This window comes from Odontesthes bonariensis, chromosome 22 (assembly GCF_027942865.1).
Source record: "Odontesthes bonariensis isolate fOdoBon6 chromosome 22, fOdoBon6.hap1, whole genome shotgun sequence".
Taxonomy (NCBI): Eukaryota; Metazoa; Chordata; class Actinopteri; order Atheriniformes; family Atherinopsidae; genus Odontesthes; species Odontesthes bonariensis.
Window position 1 is genome coordinate 5,253,973 of NC_134527.1, and position 22,348 is coordinate 5,276,320.

Sequence of the window (22,348 nt, forward strand, 5' to 3'; positions counted from 1 at the left end):
AAGATAATATTATCTTAATAAACCTCTTTTTTCTTTTTTTTTCCTCCTTTTGTGTGATTAGATTAGATTTTTCTTTTCCGGTTCCGCAGCAGACAGTAACAGACTTTTAGAAAATAAAATAAATAATAAAACCTGCATTAATGCGCGATAAAATATTTATCGGCGTAAAATAATTAACGAGTTAACTCGCCCAGCCCTAATTTTAACCCATCTAGGGTCACCACACTTATAGATACAGATGCCATACACTGGAGCGGTGGGCAGCCAATCAGAGCGCCCGGGGAGCATGGGGGTACGGTGCCTTGCTCAAGGGCAGGAGCTGACTTCACACATAAAACATAGAGTCTATGACATGGTGCCTGATTTAGCTTGTCTCAGCAACGCTTAGGTTATTTCTTTCTTTAACAGGTGTGACTTTTATTTATATTTCTATGTTTGAGAAGTTTTTGGGACTTTTTTTCCTTTGACATCTGGCCAACATGTGCTCTGTATTTGTGTACGTGTCTGTCAGAGGACTTTATAGTTGTCTGATCTCACAATGAACCAGTCTGAAACATTAGTGAAACTCATGTATATGTGCTTATTTACCTGCGTATTAGGGGCACAAGTGGTGTGTGTGTGTGAACTGATTTATCCGTGGGATGTCTTTGTATTTCGTGCTCGTGTTTTCCACGTTAGTTTGCAGATTTAAAAGGATCCTGGTCATTTGATACCTCAGGGGTCAGCTGGCCTCCTCGAAGCTTGTAAAAAGACAGTTGTGTTTACCTTTAGGGCTGAGGTCCATGCCTTCCACATAGAAAGGTCCATTCCTCAGAGCTATTTCCTGCAGTATGATGCCAAAGCTGTACACATCACCCTTCTGAGTCCCTTGGGGAGGGTGGCGGTCATATATGAGCAGCTCAGGAGCTGTCCAAAGCTTCTCTAAAAATAAAAATAAAAATAAGAAACAGGAAAAAAGGAGAAAAACCTCAGGAAATACAACAGTATCTGATTTTTTTATTTTGTGTCAAGGGTAAGATTCAGTGGAGCGGCTGAAAAATCTCTCTGAAAAATGGACTTACTTGCATAGAGTGCGTGCGAGTCATCATTTTCGCAGGATGAGCGAAAGCTGGCCAAGCCATAATCCGTGATCTTCAAAACAAATCTACTGTCCACCACGCAATTAGATGACTTCAGATTTCCATGGCAGCCAAAGTAGCTGTTGTGGAGATAGTTCATTCCCTGGTGCGGAGAAGCGTCAGTCAAGCATCACAGACTTTTCCTTTTTCGCTTTATTATTTTTTTTTCCGTTACATGCAAACACACAAACCCAGACATGTGGAAATAATACGCTTCGACAACAGCATGTATGCTGGAGGTTACCCTGTCACGGGGTAGTTTCAGTGGTATTACTGTTAATTCCACTGGGAATTGACTGTACTCGTGTTCAATATCTTCAGCAAACCTCCCTCTGAACCTCAAAAATGCTGCTATCTGAGAAACCACTGAAGAACTAATACACAATCCACCTTAAGAGACAAATCTCATCCTAAAAAGACCTTTTTGTTCGGACATATTAAAAATAATCATCTCAAATTAGGTGTTCTATGATATTTTGCTTCTACATTAGAGTGTAATAGCAGTTATAACTGTTGTTTCGTGCATCACGCTGTGCCAAAAATACATAAACTCTGAATGACTGCCTGTGAAACCATGGTAACCTGGTCATTTCTATGTGCATGTGGGGTAAGACACACAAACCCTTTTATTTAGCGCTACAGCTTTTGTTTTTCCGTCCCCTCGGTCCACGTACCTTCACGATGTCATTGATCAGTGAATAGCGGAACATCCAGTCCAGATTAATGCTCTCATTCTCCAAAATGTCCTGGAAAAGGCAAGAACAAATTAAAAAAAGTTTTACAGACAAAGAAGAGCTTCCCTTTGGCTAAAAAAGGCCCTAAATATTATTGGGATGAATTCATCACGGACATGCACGAAGCCCTGCCGCTGACCCTGTTAATGGAATCTGGGTCGAGCTTTGACATCCAGCTACATCACGTCAGCTGAAGCTATCCGTCTTTTATATCGCGGCCGTTTTTTTTTCTGCGAGTCTGAGTGATGAAGTTAGCGATGCTTCCCAGATTCGTCCCTTTTTAAGAAAACTCCAGACATGTCGGGAGGGCTGGCCAAGAACAAGTTTGTTTTAAAGCTTTTGTGTATTTCTTATCAGTTAACAAACCACAAAAAGTACTTTTAAGGCAAAGAGTTTCCACAGTGTGAAGACTTTTTAAGGAGAATTGAATCAATTCAACCCTCCCGAGGGCACTTATCTGTATTTAAACGCCTCCCTCTCATGCTGCATCAATGAACTCCATCAATGGGCCTATGTTTAGTTAATCAGTTAATGAATTAGTTAGTTTTAAATTGTTGATTATATAAGAACCTTAGAGGAAACTTTGCAGACACTTTTATATTACAGTCAACCAACAGTAAACATTTCTACAATGACAACTTTATCTAGAGTCTCAAGAAAGGTTGAAGAAATGGCTCCATTCCTCCTTTTTTTCGTGATAACGAGATAATCTCTCCGTTTTCTCGTGATAACGATAACGTTATTTCGAGAAAACAATTCAGTTTTCAATGAAAGGGGAGTAAAAATGGGTACACCTTTGCCAGAAATACATATAAACACATATAAACAGGGGCAGGCTGGGGAGAAAAAGTGGCCTCGAAAACCATCGGTAAATTAACTCGTTATCACGAGAAAACGGAGGAAAATTATCTCGTTATCACGAAAAAAAGAAGGAAAATTATCTTGTTATCACGAAAAAAAGGAGGAAAATTATCTCGTTATCACGAAAAAAAGGAGGAAAATTATCTCGTTATCACGAAAAAAAGGAGGAAAATTATCTCGTTATCACGAAAAAAAGGAGGAAAATTATCTCGTTATCACGAGAAAACGGAGGAAAATTATCTCGTTATCACGGGAAAATGGAGGAAAATTATGTCGTTATCTCGGGAAAACGGATGGAATAAAATGTATGTATCTATGGTCGTTTAGGGCTTCCGTATCTAATTGTGCCGGTACAACACTTAAACCGCTCAACTCCTCTGCTGTTGCATTCGGAAACACCAAAATACAGCCGATAAAGAACATTTTAAACGTGTAAAGAGTGAAATCCATGTTCCCTGAACATTTATTGGAACATTCTGCTACTGCATGACCTAACGTGGATGTTCTCTGAACATTAATATCTTGTCAACCTCACGCGATCTAATCACAAGCCAACGTTAGTTTGCTGCTGTGTGCTCGCTGGCTTCTATGAATATTCAAACAGTTTTCATGCAACTTCTTAAAATAACTTCACTCACAGTCGCCCTCAGTGTAAGAGCAGAGCAGTGTCAAGTTTCCACACTTGTTTGAGTTCCACATAGGACCACAACTGGCTCCCAGACTTGTGCTGCCACAAAGGCCTTTTGTACATACAGGTGTTAAACTCGGACGCCAAAAAACATCTCAGAGGAGTAACGTTACCTGCAGGCTGCCTCTGGGACAGTACTCTGTCACGATGCAGATGTTGGGAGCGTCGATGCAGGCCCCGATGAACCTCGTTAGGTGGTTAAACTGAACGTCTCTCATCTGAAAATAACCGCATAAAACACATTGCAACTGTGAGTGTAACTCTTTCCAAGGATCACATTCCCAAACCTCATGGAAACAGAGGACGAGGGGGGGGGGTGGGGGGGTGGACTGATGGTTCATTTATGCACAAAGTTTTGAACATAACACTGCCAGCAGTTCATCAAAATAGTCTATTTGCAGTCGACTCGCTGGCACTGAGTCTTTTTCTACGCGCTGAGACGCATTCCTGCTCAGGGCACCCAGATGAAACATGTGCATGAATTGCCCTTGGAGGTTATGAATGAGCCAGTGTGCTGAGGATGATGAAAAAAAAAAAAAGTGGAGGTGTTGAGAGGATGTACGAGCAGGAATATCAGAGTGGAACGAGCGGGATGAGTTAAAAAATGGTTCTTACAACACGAAAAGAGACGCCGTTTGGGTGTAAAGACGGGACGGCGTAGAGGACTGAGGGAAAAGCGTTTTCTGGCAGGTGAAAAAAGGATCAAATTTCCTCAAACTGGCTCAGCTTATCCTCACTTTGAACATCATTTCGGGGGTGAACTTCTCTTCTTTGAGCACAGTTCATGACAGCAGGGCTCGGGAGATGTTAGCCTACCCTTTGGCCTATATAATTCCCCCTGCTGCACTCTGGTGAGGGAGAGGAGGAGCACTGGAAGACAAGTGGTTAAGTTTCCACTGGCAGGCCTGTCTCTTCCCCCATCTGGTTGGCTTTTTCACGAGCCGGGGGTTTGACAGCCGATCAGGCCCCCGGGGCATTGGAGAAGCTGCCAGCTCCGACAGCAGCTTCCCTCCCCGGTGTGACTGTCGACTGACCGAGAGGCCGCTAACTGCTCCCCCCCCCCCCCCCCCCAACAAACTGCAGCTCACACACACAAAAATGACCAAAAAATTCAGTGCTGAGACGGAGAATTAAAGTGAAGGGAGCTGTTGACTGAGTACGAAAAGAAACAGCCAAAAAACTCCTCTCCGCCAGCATCCATCTTGCTCGTGACCGCCACTGTAATTTTCAAGTTATGGCTTTCCCCCGTGCCACACTGTGTTTCCATCACCAAACCACATTAGGTTGTGAGATTTTTTTCCCCTCTCCCTCAGCTTCCTTATCGCTCTCTTGTAAATATTTCCCAGCTGGAGGGATCTCTTCATCAGCAGCTGCTGTTGGTGACGTTAAAGTCTTTGCTGGGAGTAACAAGCAGCATCCTGTGAGCCTGTTACTAAGAGGCAAGCTTCTGCTTCCTGCAAACAGATACAAAAGATTAAAAAAAAAAAAAAACTTTGTCCTGGAGAGGTCCGTGACTGCTGGATACACTGGAAAGTGCAAAGTCTTACCAAGTATATTTCTCATTTCTAGTCAAAATATCTCATTACACTTGATATAAGACACAACTGCCTAACAAGATTTCAGCTGCTCAGCAGTTGATGATCAGTGGTGCCTTCATACATACTTGTAGGCAGAGAGTACTTTAAATACTTTAGCAACTGTGCTGATTCTGGCATATTTACATTGATGCTCTGCTGATATGTTTATTAATGTGCATTGTCCTAATCAAATAAATAATAAGTAAATAAATAAATAAATCCATGCCATGGACATCAATGCACCACACCATCACAGAAGCAGTAGCCTGGATGCTCTTTCTTATCTTTTGGTAAGTAGAACAAATCAGTTTGCAGGTGAAAAGTGGACTCATGTAACTAAAGACCACTTCTCCACTGTCTTTCTATCCATCTGAGATGATCTCCTCGAAGGTCACATCCATCCTTGGCCTTTACACACATTCCATGAATCTGGGCCTTTGGTGGACACTTCTTTTATACCCAATCCTGACACCCTTGCACCAATTAATCTGTTGATTGTAGAATCCTTAAGAACGGTCTTTTGGCATCCGTCTTACATGTGTTCATCATTTCAATCATTTCATTTGTACTTTTATTTGTTAAAATGACGTGAAAACATACACTTGTCGCACAGCAGGAAACGGGATTTTGAACTTTATTCATAAAGCGATCAAAACCGTTAAAGGAATCTGAATAAAATCGGAGACCAATTCACGAATACTTACATGTTTGAGCTCCATTAAAACCTGTCTTGTCAGCTCTATCTTCTTCTTGTTGACGTGCTTGATGGCCACCAGGTTTCCCTGCGTGCAACATAAAAGGGAGCGATGAGTTTTTGACCAATATCATCACCAAGTAACAAGAAAATGACCACTACAAGACTCGCTATAAACAGCAAAGGAACCGTTAAAAGAGAGGAAGCCGGGCGGCATTGAGCAAAGAGAGAAGTTTAGCCTACCCTCAGAAGGTATAGTTTTGTACACTCGTGGTTTGTACCTTACAGAGACCAGTCTTGTACCTCTGGTGGCAATTTTGTACCCTTATACTGAAGTAGCCTTACACAGACTGTCTATTGTACCCTCAAAAAGGTACATAAATGAACCTTTTACCACTTGAGTACATACATGTACCTTTTGGACCCTCAAAAAGGTACATAAATGAACCTTTTACCACTTGAGTACATACATGTACCTTTTTGGACCCTCAAAAAGGTACATATATGTACATTTTACCACTTGAGTACATACATGTACCTTTTTGGACCCTCAAAAAGGTACATATATGTACGTTTTACCACTTGAGTACATATATGTACCTTTTGGACCCTCAAAAAGGTACATAAATGAACCTTTTACCACTTGAGTACATATATGTACCTTTTTGGACCCTCAAAAAGGTACATATATGAACCTTTTACCACTTGAGTACATACATGTACCTTTTTGGACCCTCAAAAAGGTACATATATGAACCTTTTACCACTTGAGTACATATATGTACCTTTTTGGACCCTCAAAAAGGTACATATATGAACCTTTTACCACTTGAGTACATACATGTACCTTTTTGGACCCTCAAAAAGGTACATATATGTAGATTTTACCACTTGAGTACATATATGTACCTTTTGGACCCTCAAAAAGGTACATATATGTACATTTTACCACTTGAGTACATACATGTACCTTTTGGACCCTCAAAAAGGTACACACTGTATGTACCTTCTACCACTTGAGTACATATATGTACCTTTTGGACCCTCAAAAAGGTACATAAATGAACCTTTTACCACTTGAGTACATACATGTACCTTTTTGGACCCTCAAAAAGGTACATATATGTACATTTTACCACTTGAGTACATACATGTACCTTTTTGGACCCTCAAAAAGGTACATATATGTACGTTTTACCACTTGAGTACATATATGTACCTTTTGGACCCTCAAAAAGGTACATAAATGAACCTTTTACCACTTGAGTACATACATGTACCTTTTTGGACCCTCAAAAAGGTTCATGTATGTACCTTTAGGTCCAATAATTAACCCTAGGGGGTACATTAGTATAGATTGTACCTCAGGGGACAAAAAAGGACTCGTACTGTACCCCTATTTCTGAGAGTGTAGGGAGAAGGGTAACTGCTGTTTGCTATGTGAGAGGCAGAGAAGAGGACGATGTCCTCAAGTTATTTTCCAGTATTTGCAAGTTGTCAAGGCTGTTATGTTACTGCATTTCAGGCTTGTATTATATATATATTTATGAGAAGTGTCTCCAATAGTCTGTGAAAGGTTCAAGCTGTACCATCACATCAGCATTTATGTAAAAACCCGTGTTGTACAGTTAAACAGAAGCCTCTTTTGCCACATTTCCTCACACCTCCTCCATCTTACATCGATAAATTAGCTGCAGCAATTCGATGCTCACGTCCAGACTGTGAGGCGGAGAATGGAGAACCGGAGAAAAAAAAAAAATCCATTTTTTTTAACAAAAAGGAAAAGAAAAAGGGAGAAAATTGACGCATTCTGCAGCTCAACATTAAAACCAACTACCTAAGTTCGCCCACACTCTCTTTCTCTCGCCTCTCCAGCTCTCCGGCTTTCTCTATGAGTGTGCACATGTGTGGGTGGGAAAGGAGTGCGCAGGAGTTGAAAATGTCAGAACTCACTAAGCCTTACCTTAAAATAGCCAGTTTTTGCAAATAGCTGATATTTTCCATGGGCAGTTATCAAGGAGCCGTAGCTGGAGCCTCTCTGAGAAGGTGGAGAGGAGAAGTGAGAAGAAAGGGCGTCGATTAGAGCAAAGGGGATTAAATCTACGTCTGTTCATTTAGGATTATGCTTCTACTTCAGTGCAACACAGATTCATAACAAAAGGTTAATCTATTGACAAAATACTGTACATTTCACTGCAAAGTATTGAAATGTACCGTATTTTCTGTTTCCAGTGAGAGATCTTGGGCGTATGTCTGCAGTGCACACAGAATGAATACAAAAATCAAGAGACACTGCATACAGACAGACAGCCAGTACAGTCAACTACACGCTGGTATTGAATGCAAATAATGGCAACACATGGCACACTGGAAAAAAAAAAACAAAAGGCTTCGGAATATCGCTGCATTTTTCCACACACACACATCGTCCCAGAAACTCGGCTGAAAAGCAGGAATAAAAGAGGCGTGCGCGCATGTGCCTTCATTGAATGCTTGCACGTGTGGGATGAGATGCATCAGCCCCCAGACGACAGAACCCGATACTCGGGGAGCGTGATTAGGTATTATACGCTGTATGTAGGAAGCCCCGGCCAGACGAGAGCTTATTTTAACAATCATTTAATATGTGTCTGCCACTGCAAACCCAGCCACCGGGAAAGCTTTCAGGAATGTGTAAACTCACAAAGGATTTGGACTCTCTCAGGGCCGCGGCTTTTTTTTCAAAGGAATCACAAATTGCTTTTGAATGCACGGCACACAAGTGTGTGAACCAGGTGAAGCTCTGGAATTCAAACACGTCCAATTAGCGTTTTGGGATTCCAAATTTTGCTGCTGATAGCAACACAGACTGAATTAAAAGGTGATGCAAAGCTGATAATTAGGAGGAAAGGCTTAATGTCAGATCATGGGGGTGTCGGCCTCATCTACATGTTTTGTTTCACTGCCACAGTTCACAGATCTGTAGTAAAAACAGCATTATTTAAGATGGTCTACCTGCGAGAGTGTTAGCCGACTGCCAGCTCGTTTGTGGTATTTATTGGGGCTCTCGAACTGAAGGTCCTCCCACCGAATCCTCCACAGCATTCCAGCCAGCTCCTTCTCCAGCTTCAGTTTTCTGCGAAAAAGGAAAAAAAAAACAAAAACCAGGTGGTGAAATCAACAAGGACGCAGAAGCACAAAGAACAGAAGAACCGTCTCACTCGAGCTGGCTTGGGTTGGGGCTGTTGCACATGTCCCGAGCTGATGCTTTTACCATGAGCAGGGCTGACTGGGATGAAATAAACGGATAAAAATGCTCCAGAGCCGAGGTGGTCTGGTAAACAGGATTGTAAGCAATATGGATTTAATCTGGCAAATCACCATAAATAAAGAGTAAACATGCTCCATTTGTTCAATTCCATTTCATCTCCATCATTCCTGGTGGTATTTCCTGAGATAGCCATCTCAGATCTGATTATAGAGTGCTCCATTCCAGCATTTTGTACCCGTGTTGACTTATTATTGCAATGCTCTCCATGAGGAAGTTTAGTGAAGTGTAAGAGTATTTTTTCTTTATTGTCCGGGACAAAGGGTTCCTTCATTCAAGCAAATACTGAAACACTGCAAAACATCAACTTAATCTGGTCAAAAGTCAACTGTTTAGCTCTTAAATTAAGGTCTTATTTCTCCCTGCATGGACAGCATTAAGAGTCAAAACACTACAGAAAGCCATTCATCCTCTACCTTATAGGAAATTTGCCCCAATGACTCACTAGTTATTTCTCCTGTGAGAACGTTCCCATTTCACAACTGCAAAAGTTCAACTGTAGCTTCTTCAAACTGAATGAATAACCAAACAAAACTGCTGGAAATGTCTCATTATGACATTCAAAATAACCTAAAAGGTCATTTGTTTAGACCTAAATATAATCGATAGGGGCATCACCTAAACTACCACACCAACAGGCAACGGGAGGGAAACAGCACTCCTCAGCACTTCCACATCGAAGCCAAAGTCGCTTTCAAATGTTTCCTTCAACAAACCACAAAGCACTCTGCAGGAGGAAGGAAGAGGCTGTGATTGCGATTGGTTCAATCCCAACATATGACGACCTCTGGTTACATTAAATCAATAACTTGACAACACTCTACTAAAAGACTCGCTGGACAGCGTTAGAAAAAGATCCGGGTTTGGACTAAAATACAACACCATCGTCACCCTGATGGCAGCCATTTTGCCAGCTTATCTGACACATAACTTTGACAATAAATTCGAAATAGGTTAATTTAGGCAGTAACATCCAAACTACTTGGAACGGGTTAGTGAACATCATGGTTGTTAAAATAAAATAGATTATTTGTAGAATGCACTTCACATGCAGTTGCTCACAAAAACATATTCTATCCCTATTTGTAGTGGCCATTTGTCCATAAAAAAACAAATTAAACTTAAACCAAACAAAATCAAAAGACCACTGATGCACCATGGGGGATGTGGTTTAACGCAGGCAAAAGAAGATGAATGTCCAAAATGAATTCTTGCATTTTCTGATGATTTATTTCAAAGCAATAAAACAAACAAAAGAACAAAGAAAACCTGCTGCTCTCTCCTTTTCCCTGGTAAAAAAAACCAATGGCCCACCCAGGTGCATGCTGGTACTCCAGGTGCCCAGTGTGACCCAATTACCAAAATATTCTAAACAAATAACTAACAAGGAATATTAGCAAAAAATCTAATCTAAATGAAGCACTGAAATTAATCAAATAAAGTTACTCATAATTAGCAAATTATATTTACAACTAGAACCAAAAAACAAACTCTACAAATAGCTCCTACACTATTCTTTAATCCATCCATCCATTTTCTATACCCGCTTTATCCAATTTAAGGGTCGCCCGGGGGATGGGGGGGCTGACGATTCCCAGCTGTCATTGGGCGAGAGGCGGGGTACATCCTGGACAGGTTACCAGTCCATCACAGGGGTCACAAAGAGACAAACAACCATCCACACGCACACTTCCTCCTAGGGACAATTTAGAGTCAACAATGAACCCAACATGCATGTTTTTGGACCGTCGGAGGAAGTACCCAAACCTACACATACTCAGAAAGGCCCCAGCCGGGACTCAAACCTGGAACCTTGTTGGTGCTAACCAGAGATGGGACCAAGTCACACATGTGCAAGTCTCAAGTAAGTCCCAAGTAATTTCTTCTTGGGCAAGTCAAGTCAAGTCACCTTATTATTGCAATTTTACCTGCAGAATCTGATCTTAATAAAGTGAAAACACAAAGATATAAGTAACTGTCAGTAAACATCATCGGCCAATGTGTCCAACCTGTCCTCTCCGTATCATTTCAAAGCTAACGTTAGCTAACTACCGACTAGGCTAACAGGGTAATATTAGCTAATTTGACGAGCACTTATGCTGCGTGTACACCAAGAGCGACCTACGCTACCTGGTAGCGGAGGTAGCTGGAGAAGCTTCGCTTGAGAATTTGCTTTGGTAGCTCGTGACGTCACATTTAGAATGTTCAATTCTTAAAGGCCCCGCGGCTGTGCAGCACCCCCGCGGAAAAAAACATGAGGAAAGAGAGGGCAGGGACACGAATAAACGTGTTGTTATTTACAATTTGTTATACAAGATATACATCACGTTACAAATGATGTAAAACTACATTAGGTACACCTGAGAAGAGCAGGAATAGCAGAGGCAGCTGTGAAAAAGAAACTAAATTCGAAATAAAATCCGAAATAAATCCAAAATAAAACTTAATTGCAGTGAGAAAGGTATGCGTGGGGTTACTACACTATTGTATTGAAGCACTCGACACGGCAATTGCAACAGTCTCAGGATTAAACGACTATTGTTTGGATAGGAACTAAAGTTTACACATCTGTTTCCGCGAACCCCGGAGATTGTCGGACCCCTACAATCTGTGGATTGTCATTGGTTTTCGCCGAAACGCGTCATAGCTCATTACCATAATGTTAGCTTGAGTTTAATCGCTTGAATCCGCTCTGGTAGCCCAGGTAGCTCACCCTCCATAGAGATATAATGATTTCCGGCGCTCAGGTAGCGTAGGTCGCTCTTGGTGTACACGCAGCATTACTGGTCAGAATGGATCTTCAAATGACGAACAAAGTTCGAAGTTATGCTAGATGCTTAACACTCAAGTCATTCAAGTCATCGTGTCTCAAGTCAAGTCAAGTGCCGAGTCTTTAACTTCCAAGTCCGAGTCGAGTCTCAAGTCTTGTATTTTTTGTCAACAAAACAGCAACTCGAGTCGACTTGAGTCCAAGTCACAGTGACTTGAGTCCCCATCTCTGGTGCTAACCACCACACCACCGTGCAGCCCAACAGGGAAGAGTTAGCTAAAAAAAAAAAACCTTTTCTCAGATAATGGACGACGTAGATCCATCATTTACTTGTTTCGCCCATTTTTGCCTCTCATGGTGGATCGTGTGTTGATGAATGTGGACGGAAAGCTCTCCGAATGTGTGCACAGCTGAACCAGAGTAATTCATCTCCTAATTTTCTCGTCAGTGATATTTTTGACACGTTTCGAGTGTTATTTTTGAGCATGGGTCTGACTGGCAGGCTCCGCAGAGAAGAAGAGGCATTCCAGCAAATCAACACATCTGGGGCAAATCTCGGAGGAGCTGCTATTTCTCGACATTTAATGATTTACAGCGAGGGCATGTTCAGATGTAAAACTCCACCGTTTTGGAAAGAGTTGCTCAGTTTGTTTTTATTTGGCTGCCCCCCCACCCCACCCCACCTCCTGCTCTCTCTTCTTCTTCTACTTTTTGAGGGGGTAGGGTATTCATTTTCGGTTTGAAACACTTAGAAATGAAAAATGAGCAGAATCCAAACATTCCAAGGCAATCTAAAAGGTGTAAAACACTTCCAGATGGCCGCAGGAAATTATTGCAGCGTTTGCATATCACCGTGTTTTAGTTATTTCCCGTACCAGCCGAGTTTTTTTTTGCCACAGGTCAAATTGTGTTTTTTTTTTTTTGGGCAGTTCCAACGACATAAAGGAGATCCTGATGCTTGTGAACATTTTGGGGGTCATTAAAGCACCGGTGCCCTCCGGCCTCATCTACAACCCAAAACCAAAAAAAGAAGGTGCTTTTCTATTTAAAGAGCCTCATTTAGGAACCTCTGGCAGCCAGAGGGGCAAAGTGTGGGGCTCCACACTGGGCCTATTGTTTCACGAGTCCCATTTGTGAATACCTCCTCTGGACCAACCCCTCTATTAAAACAACAGAGTCGCTGCTGCGCTGCTCAACATCCCCTCACACTCCTGCTGCCAAGCAAACTCCAAAATCAACCCAGGGCGGCCTGCTTGTGGCACAGAATTTAACAGCTGCCCCATGAAACGTACAAATTTTGTTGCAGAATAGAGCTATTATACCAGGACAAAGTAGGCAAATAAACTGTTTTCCTGTCCTAAAATCTTGGGAGTAAACTTGCATTTTAATAATATTCCTTAAAGAAAGACTAAAACAGGGGGCTCGCCTGCTAATTTTATGGAAAAATGAAACTTTTTTTGGCTTTGTGTGAAGCTAAATTTCCAAAAACTCGTCATTTAATCGGTTTGCAAAGCAGCACAAGAAGCAGATGGTTCAATATACAAATCCCTCTTTATTTAATTTCATATTCAGTGAACTGTTGTCTATATTTCACAAAAAGGCATGAGCCGTGTGTCAGAAAAGTGATCTAGTACCAAGATTTATCCAGCCTGCCAGTAATCTCACTGGATTCTAATCTCCCAAAATTACATTCCTCGAAAAAAATCTGATATATAAACAAGGTTTTCTTTTATGCTTTTAGAAAAACTAGCATGAAAATTTAGAAATGACAACATTTGTTCTTCTTATGGGAACATGAAAGAAACATGAATTTCTCTGATGTGCAAATCGCAGCTCGACTGACGAGCTTATCCTCTGATCTGATCAAATACTGACAAAATATTTCAAACATTGTTGTGGTGTTTTTTCCAGGTCAAAGCTCTTAAAATAAAGGCCTCTTGGCAGCCGGCTCTGCTGTGCACCTCTGTCCGTCAGCAAAGCCCCGTCGGTGTCTGCAGAAACAGGAAGCCATTTGTTAGTCTTTGGTGTAAAGCGGGGCGGACAGAAACAGCTCAGATTTAATTTGGAAGGTTTACATTTATGGACTTGGGAAGCATTGAGTTGACTCAAAATCAAATAAAGGACGGCATGTTCGTGCTCAGGTTTGGCTTTTTTTTTTTAGATAAATGATTCTAAATATAGCTGCAATGGAGCAGAAAGTTCAAAATTGAGGGTCAGGGCCACAAATGCATCACAGTTCCCAAGTTAAATTCCCATAACAGAAATAGATACGTATACTTGGATCCAAATGTTTTTTGTTTTGTTTTGTTTTAATGAAAGAAACTTACCGAACAAGAGTCCAGGAACACTAGCTACCTAGCTGGGAAGCCTTGAAGCACTTGCTGAACTGAGAGCTGAAAAAAAAAAAACCCAAAGAAGAAGCAGCTAATTTATTGTGAATTAAATGCACCCTTTGAATCAAATCACATGTTAGTTATTTCATTTTGAACATGATCAAGTCAGATTCAGTATTAGTGGAATTACCTCAGGCGGGTAGCTGCTCCTCCATCGCTCCTGCACCACTCCTCTGATCAAAATCCATTCTGATTGGCTGGTGATCAACACTTGTTTGTGTTAATGGTCAGTGTTAGATTGATTTGTTAGTCGGGCAGTGGTGTCTAAAATCAGCTCGTGGTAAAAGATCAACGCATACATGTGAACAGAGTAGAGTTAGCCTCTATGCAAAGACACCTTAGAAAAAGAAGTGGTGAAAGAGAAAAAAAATTAGAAGCATTCATTTTCTTTCATCACTTGCAGGAATTAGCCACGACGTAGACCAGGGTTTGAAAATCCTTCCAGGAGCTTAATTACCTGAGGCATGCACAATTTACTTGAGTAATTAAGTGAGTTTTAATGCTACAAACATAAGCATGTAGACTGTGCCGCTCGGGACGCTGCAACAATTTCATCTCAGTTTGTTTTTACAGCTGAGCGCAGAGCACAAAGTTAAAACCATTATGAAAGCAGCAGGCCTCGTTTCATTTCAAAGATGCATGTTAAATCAACTGCTCGGGGGCAGCGATTACAAGTAAACCCCTTATCTAGACACTTAATTACATAATGTTGGCTCCTGTTTAATTTTGAGAGCGCTCACACAGCCTGCAGGATCTCTAATTACGGCGCCCGGATACCTCAACCCGACGCTCACAGATCATTCAGTTGTGCACTTCCTGCAATAAAACGACCTCTAATAACCATCTCAGGATTTTTCTAATTTAAAGATACATAGTTACATAATGTAATTTTTTCTGTTGCAGAGTTTAAAAACAAAAAAACATCAGTCACTCACAAAATTTTGGTTAAAAATCGAGAAAAAAAGGCTTTTTTTATTTATTATTACCTCCTATAATCCAAATCCAGAATACAAATTACAACTTAAACGACCTTTAGCACCGCTCTCTCGCCACATTCTTGTCCCATTCTTCCTTCAAACATGCCTCCATGTGTGAAACAGTCCATCCACTCTCTGCTGGTGGCAGCTCTGGTACCTGGACCCTCTTCCTCCTCAGCCTTTGAAATGTGCTTTTTTACACAATCTTGTTGAAAAGGAGTTCACGGAGGTCTTCTTGAACAGAATGTGTTCTGCATTAATGCTGTTTTCACAGAGGTGCGACCACTGATACCACGCCATACCATCAAAGCCTCTTAGTTTTTGATCTGATAAGAGTCTGGATGCTCTTTATGGTCCTTGGTGCAGAGCACACAATGTTCTTTTCTTCCAAAAAAATGATCCGAATGACTGATTAGTCTGATTCCAGTACATGTTTCCACTGTGTGATGATCCATCCCAGATGCCCCCAAACCCAGAGAAGTCGATGCAGCCTCTGGGTGAGGTTAACGTGTGTGAATGTAACTCTGTGCTGCAGAGTTTCACAAAGTTTCCCCACAGGAATCCCTTTCCCATGTGGTTATATCAACAATCAATAAATGAGGTTAAAGATTTCACCCTTGCCTTTAAAGCAAGGAAATCCATCCAGACTCCTCGAATTGTTTAATAATATTACACACTCTCGATGGAGAAATATGCAAATCCCTTCAATTCCTTCTTTAAGGAGCATCGTTTTATGAACATTTATGGCCGAGTTGGTCATTCTCTGCCCAGCTTTGCTCCTCTAAGACTCTTTCATGAACCATTATTTTCTTTTTACCTCATTACAATCCCTAAATTGCCCCCCCGTCCCAACTTTTAGGGGAACGTGTCGCAGGCATGCAATTCAGAAAATGATGAATTGCAACAAATAAAATAAAGTTTATAAAACAAAACACGGATTATCTTTTGGTTCATACTGTTTTCAAGATGAAAAATATGGATTTTATTCCCATTTTCCTTTTCCATACCGTTCCCCAACCTCTTCTGATTTATTTTGTTCATAGATTTCAGACTTTTTGAGCGCTTTTCCCACCCTGATTATCTACTTCTAGCTTTTTTTTGCAGTGAGAAATGTCAGCTTCATTATTTCAAACATTTAAAGACCTCTTAAAGGGAGCGTACACATTAAAAAAGAAATGTGTTTACCTGATGTCAGCAGTAAGAGTGATTTAGCTTTAATCAAGTGCAGAGCACATAAACTTATTCAACTTAATAATAATTATTAAGTGAGAGCGGCAGTGAGTGCAGTTTGTTGTCTGTATATGAGCTCACTTGGCAGCATCGGCAGACTTCACTGCTGCTTTAATGCCGTCACCTGCTGAGCTGTTGCTGTAGCAACAACTGTATAAATACCACCCCAGCATCCAGCAGCACGATCCATAAATCCTGTTTCAAACACACGGCTGTCTATCCCTCCCATTATATCTGTTTTTGAGTGAAAAAAATACTGCATTTCTGCCGTTTGAGCTGAAAGCCGCACAGACAGGAGGCCATCAAACTCACCTGTAAATGAGGAAGCTGGAGATTCCAAAAATGATGAGCGCCAAGCCGGACCCCACAGCGACAATACCCAGAACTGGCAGGTGACCTGGAAACGGGAGGGGAAAAATAACAAACAAAAATCAACAACAGGATTACACTCTCGTATGCTTGCACAGACGTCCACATTCATATCTTTGAAAATAAAGAGTCCTCGGCTCTGAAAGTCACAGCTGTGACTTCCTGGTGTGCAGCTGCTGCAGCTATCTGTCAAACCACCAAACACCAGCAACCATTTCACATAATTACACAGCTCTGGCATCCCTGCTGCATATTCAAAACCCCGAATGGAGTCCAATCATACCACCTGCTGTAAATCACCGGATGAGCTGATTGTTATAATTACAGAAAGAGCATTTTTTAAACGGTAACTAACCAAGACCAACTAACCACTCGGTAGCTAAAACTGAGAATTTAAGATTACAGCAGAAGCAGGTTAACTATGCACAGAATGTTGGTGCGGTTTATAGCGTGGAAGGACAGCTGCAGAAAGAAAACAATCCTATACCCGCAATCATAGAGGAGAGACGGCGTTAAGATGGTGGAAACTGCTGCAGTTTCACTCTGTCGTAGCATGCATTTAAAATGTGTGTGCAGGCCACACATGTTCAATAGTCTCAAGTCTCAAATGAATGCAGAAATTGTAACCTATATTAAGTTTTAAATAGGGCTGGGCGAGTTAACTCGTTATTATCGCGTTAACTTATTAATTATTTAACGCCGACAACATTAATGCAGGTTTTATTATTGTAAAAGTCTGTTGCTTTCTGCTGCGGATCCACCAAACATGGAGAAGGGTACGGAACTTTTACTCGGCCATTTTCATTTTAAAGTTGGACATCACCGTTACAGGTGCTCCTCAGTGTCTATGGCTGTGTTTGAAACAGCATACTTATCCTACTACTCATACTACTCATACTAACTTTTTGAGTTAGTATGCGAGTTTGAGTAAGCGAGAAGTTCCCGGATGCATACTAGAGTCTCCAAAATGTTGGGTATGCATCACGAGGTTACTACTCATACTCAAACTACCCAAGATGCAACGTAACGTGACGTCGCCGATCGTCATTTCCTGTCAAAACGGCAGTTTCAAGCTAGCTACAACGAGGGTAGGTTCACTTCCTGTTTTCAAAACAAAAGCACCAATTGTATCGTAATGGCTTTCCCTATGATAAAAGGCAACGGGTATTTTATTTTGTGAAAATAACCGGAAGTGCGTTAGCTCACTGCGGCTAGCTTTAGTAGCGCCGAATTCGTGGGAACAAAATTGTAAATAGCCGGTATTTTGTCAGGTTTTCAACACGTTGGGGATCTAAACGACTACTTTCTCACCTGAAAATGTTTCAAATGTTGCTAAAGTTTACAGAGTTTGGAGCTTAAGAGAAATCAGCTTCAGGTCGGCTGATTTCGGCTCGGGCAGGAGCGAAATGCATTGTGGGTAAACGCTCTGCGTACTGTCTGATTGATGAGTATGCAGTATGTAGTATGTAGTATGTAGTATGTAGTATGTAGTATGTAGTATGCGGTTTAGAACACAGCCTGTGTGAAGCTCACGGAGCTAACCGGCGCTACTTCCTGTTTTACTTGTTTCAACATAAAAGCACGTATTTCAAAATAAATTTAAAAAAAAAGTCCTGCATTTACAGCCAAGTTGAATTGTCTTCTCAGCGTAGTAGTTCCAGTCTAAAATATCACTTAAAGGCAAAACACACAACTGATAGCAGCAAGTCATTCAAGGAAACAGACAGTGGAGCGAGGCTTCTACATAAAAACTACAGAAAGATGCTGATGTTAAAAGTGTGTTTGCACAACAAATGTTATGGCACTTTCATTCATGTTTTGTTCCAATGGTGCTAAAGACTAATAAACATATTTTGGATTGTGTAACGCAGCACCAGGTCACCAACTTGTTCATACAGGTAGTTACTATGTTTTCATGTTTGGTGAACTTAAATGCAATGCTGGTTCTGCCTCAAGGCAAAGCTCTCCTCTGGAAACTGTTCAGCCGGATTTAAAGTGACAGATACTGGAACAGAGCTGAAGCCAGGAGGTCAACCAAAGGTAAAACTAACTATCTGAGAGATATTTTGTGAGAATTATATTGGCTTGTTGAAAACTGGTATGATGCAGGTGCTTTGATGAGTCTCACAATCTAAAAAGATATTTTCCAGTCTCATTAAAGCCAAATTTACACACATTTATTTATATTATAATACACATATTTCCCTTTTAAATGAACAAATTCATGTTAAACCGAAAATGTGATGCTGTTAGATTCATCGTCCTCAGACTCTAAACTCTGTAAATAATTTGGTTGGCTCCACATATGAGGATGAAATCAGATTTATTGCTCCTCCACTCATTATCTTGTGTTCATACCACATTATTTTTATAATTGCAGTGGTTTCCCCATTCGCTCCATCATGTGTGACGGCTCCTTTTAAAAACCGCCACACAGTTCTTACAGCAGCACTTTTCACTTGTAGCGTCTGACATTAGAATCAAAAAGCCCAACGGCTCTGGATTACTGCGCTTTAGCATCCGTATGATTAGCAATTCCATCAAAACAAAGTCAAAAAATCTGCCTCAAAGTCTCAGAAAATTTCTATCGATGTCAGAAATGTGCAAGAAACGTCCAAGAATTTATTCTTTTTATGCAGCCAGTTTAGAGACAAAATTATCTTCAGGCAGATTCAAAGTGTTTCATCAAAATATCACGGATCAGGATTTTATCGTTGCATACCATCGTTGCAGGAGGGGTCATCAGTGGAAAAGACACAAGGAGGGTTATCCAGCGGTGGGAAACCACTGGCCCAGTGGATCTTCTCTGTCTGGGACCAAATTATATCTTTGGTGGTTCCATTATAGTAGGCAACGAGCTGCATCCACAGAAAAAGAAGAATCGCATCATAAAGACACTGCACGCAACATTCCACAGTCAAGAACAATATAAATACAAGATACAAGTTTTATTTGTCACATAAACAATCACACACAGTATAATGTGCAGTGAAATTCTTCCTTGTCCTGCTACCAATCAAAAGATAATTAAAATTAAATATGAAATATGAATAAAAATGAATAAAATATGTCAAATAAGAATAAAAGAAAATGTATAAGGTACCTGAAACATACAGTATTAACAGTATTAACAACTGCTAGAACTACAGGTAGCTCCTGTAACCCTTTTGACAATTTAGGAAGCATTCGTGCAAAGGCAAGGAGAAAAATACCGTTCTTATTTCTGTGATAGCTTCAAATGTGTTGCCAGCGAGTAACTAGATCTGAGGAGCAAGCAGGGGAAACAGTTGATCTGTCCCAGGCTGAAAAACAAAAACCCTTAATGGCTCCATTAGAATTTCAGTGGTTACTGCTCGCTATATCTTAGCTAGCTTTGCATCGTAGCCTCTTAAATCACACCAATTAGTCAGAGTAATTATGGGAAGAATAACTGGCATCTGAAGTTCCTTAAAAATGATTTTGCATCTTTTACGGTGTGATATAACATTATGATAAAGGTTGGGCAGCAATATTCCGGGGTTTTTCCAGTGGTAAGCATGTCGTGTTTTCTGTGAATCTATATTCAAAACACTTAAGCTAAACTATGAGAGTGCATCCAAAATAGGCTGCCTGAGAGCTTTATCTTCACAGCCTGCTGTCCTGCTGTGAAATACGACTCCGGCATTACCCACCAGCAGCAGAGGTTTGTGTGTTTTAACTCCAACGTGTTGTTTCCCTTCTGCTAAAACCTCGGAGGCCGTCACCCCCTGACCAAGGGTCATCAAAACAATGCAGAATGTGATGGTGGAAGGAGCAGAGGCTCCACTCACTGACAAAAAGAAAACAATGAACTTTTCTGGTGTTCATTCTTAATCTTCTTATCTGTTGCTAGCTTTTCCCAACTGACAGAAACTTTTGGTGTTGCCAAAACCCACTTTTTCAGATTTTTGACAAAATTAGGGATTTTATGCAGCGCTTAACAGCCCAATTTCCTTATAAACCCCCAGTCAGCCCCATTTATTCATGTCTCTCTATTAACCCCACATCTAAAGGTGTCATGTCCGACCTATACAACCTTATTTCCAAACTTCCCTGCTCCTCAATTGCAGCTATAAGAACTGCTTGGGAACAAGACCTAAATTATACCTTCACAGAGGACACATGGGACTTGGTACTTGATCGGATACACTCCTCTTCTATGTGTTCTCAAAAGGGGTGGAGCAGCCATTTTAAATGTGGGGGTGTTACAGGGGGGGGGCACATGAGCGCCACATCAAGCCCATAGACACGACGCTGAAGTTGGCATCTGATTCGCAAATTAAATGGATGGGCATAAAGGGCCATTTCACTGCATTTTTTTGCATTTTGATCGCCCTAAACTGGGTCCTGTATGGAAACTACAATAGTTAAACTGCTCAAATCTGGATAGAATTATTCTAAAGAGGCTATAGTTTCATTAAAACCTTGTTTGGGATTTGAGAAACCTTTTTCTGATTTGTACAAATGCAGAACAGGGCCATTTTACTGCATTTTTTTGGCATTTTGATCGCCCTATACTAGGTCCTGTATGGAAACTACAATAGTTACACTGCTCAAATCTGGATGGAATTATTCTAAAGAGGGTACAGAGTCTTTAAAACATATTTGATGATTTGTTAAAACTTTATTTGGTCATTGAAAATTCAAAAAGGTGAAATCATCTTGCTGTAAAAGTGGGGGTGTCGAAACACCCCCATCCCCATGGTTCTCGACATGCACTTTTGGAATTTAAAGTAGTGCATTGCATCCACATATCTAAAACTAAATTAGCACGAATGTACCCTGATGTCGACCCTACATGTGATAAATGTAAACGCACACCAGCCTCACTCTCTCACATGTATTGGACATGTCCCTCTTTAGGCAGCTTTTGGACATCAGTCTTCCACACGTTATCAGAGACCCTCCATCACCACATTGAGCCCAATCCCTTGACCGGTATTTTTGGCATTGCTCCAGATTTGAATCTGCCTGAAACTATCCAGAACTTTCTGGCCTTTGCCTCTTTATTAGCTAGACGAGCTATTTCACTTAAGTGGAAGGATCCAGCTCCTCCTTCCTATTCACATTGGCTCAGAGACATGATGTCCTGCTTAGTTATCGAGAAGATCAGATACACTTTTACAAAATATGGTCCCCCTTTTTGGTATTTTATGAGAAACCCACAACAATAATATCTGAGTAGCGCTGATTTTTTTTTCTTCTCTTTTATCTTATTTGATTTTCTCCTTTTTCTTTTTTTTTTTACTGCCTTGTTTCTTTGTTATTGTTCACCTATGTGGCACATATTTACATTTTCTAAATATGGTTGGTGATCTTTTTTACTTGTAGTTGTGTGTGTCTGTCCATGTTTAGGCAGGGTTATGGGTTATGTCATGGGTGGATGTTGTTCAGAAAATACAAAATAATCTTCCTGTACAATGATTGTCTTGTTTATGTTTTGTCAATAATAAAAAATACCTTTGAAAGAAAGAAAGAATCTTCTTATCTGAGCTGTCCAATGTGACGTACGATGCTAAATTGAGTTGTCTTCTGAACATTGTAGGTTTTTGCACTGAACTATTTGAAATCCATTAGCAAGAAAATAAAGTTCAGACATGGCCGACTACTCT

At 40.8% G+C, this 22,348-nt stretch overlaps 1 protein-coding gene across 2 annotated transcripts in view; it reads right to left on the bottom strand.

Annotated features, from left to right (window-relative positions):
• npr2 (natriuretic peptide receptor 2) overlaps positions 1-22,348 on the bottom strand; it is a 70,895-nt gene that overhangs the window by 20,486 nt on the left and 28,061 nt on the right. The window contains exons 6-15 of one of the 2 annotated variants that reach the window (XM_075455596.1): positions 19,441-19,576; positions 16,662-16,746; positions 8,667-8,787; positions 7,887-7,925; positions 7,636-7,710; positions 5,683-5,760; positions 3,515-3,619; positions 1,793-1,864; positions 1,062-1,221; positions 766-921 (exon numbers count right to left, since the gene is read on the bottom strand). In XM_075455596.1, the coding sequence (XP_075311711.1) occupies positions 766-921; positions 1,062-1,221; positions 1,793-1,864; positions 3,515-3,619; positions 5,683-5,760; positions 7,636-7,710; positions 7,887-7,925; positions 8,667-8,787; positions 16,662-16,746; positions 19,441-19,576 (1,027 nt within the window). The remainder of the gene's footprint in view (positions 1-765; positions 922-1,061; positions 1,222-1,792; positions 1,865-3,514; positions 3,620-5,682; positions 5,761-7,635; positions 7,711-7,886; positions 7,926-8,666; positions 8,788-16,661; positions 16,747-19,440; positions 19,577-22,348) is intronic. The other variant, XM_075455597.1, reaches the window with a different exon arrangement.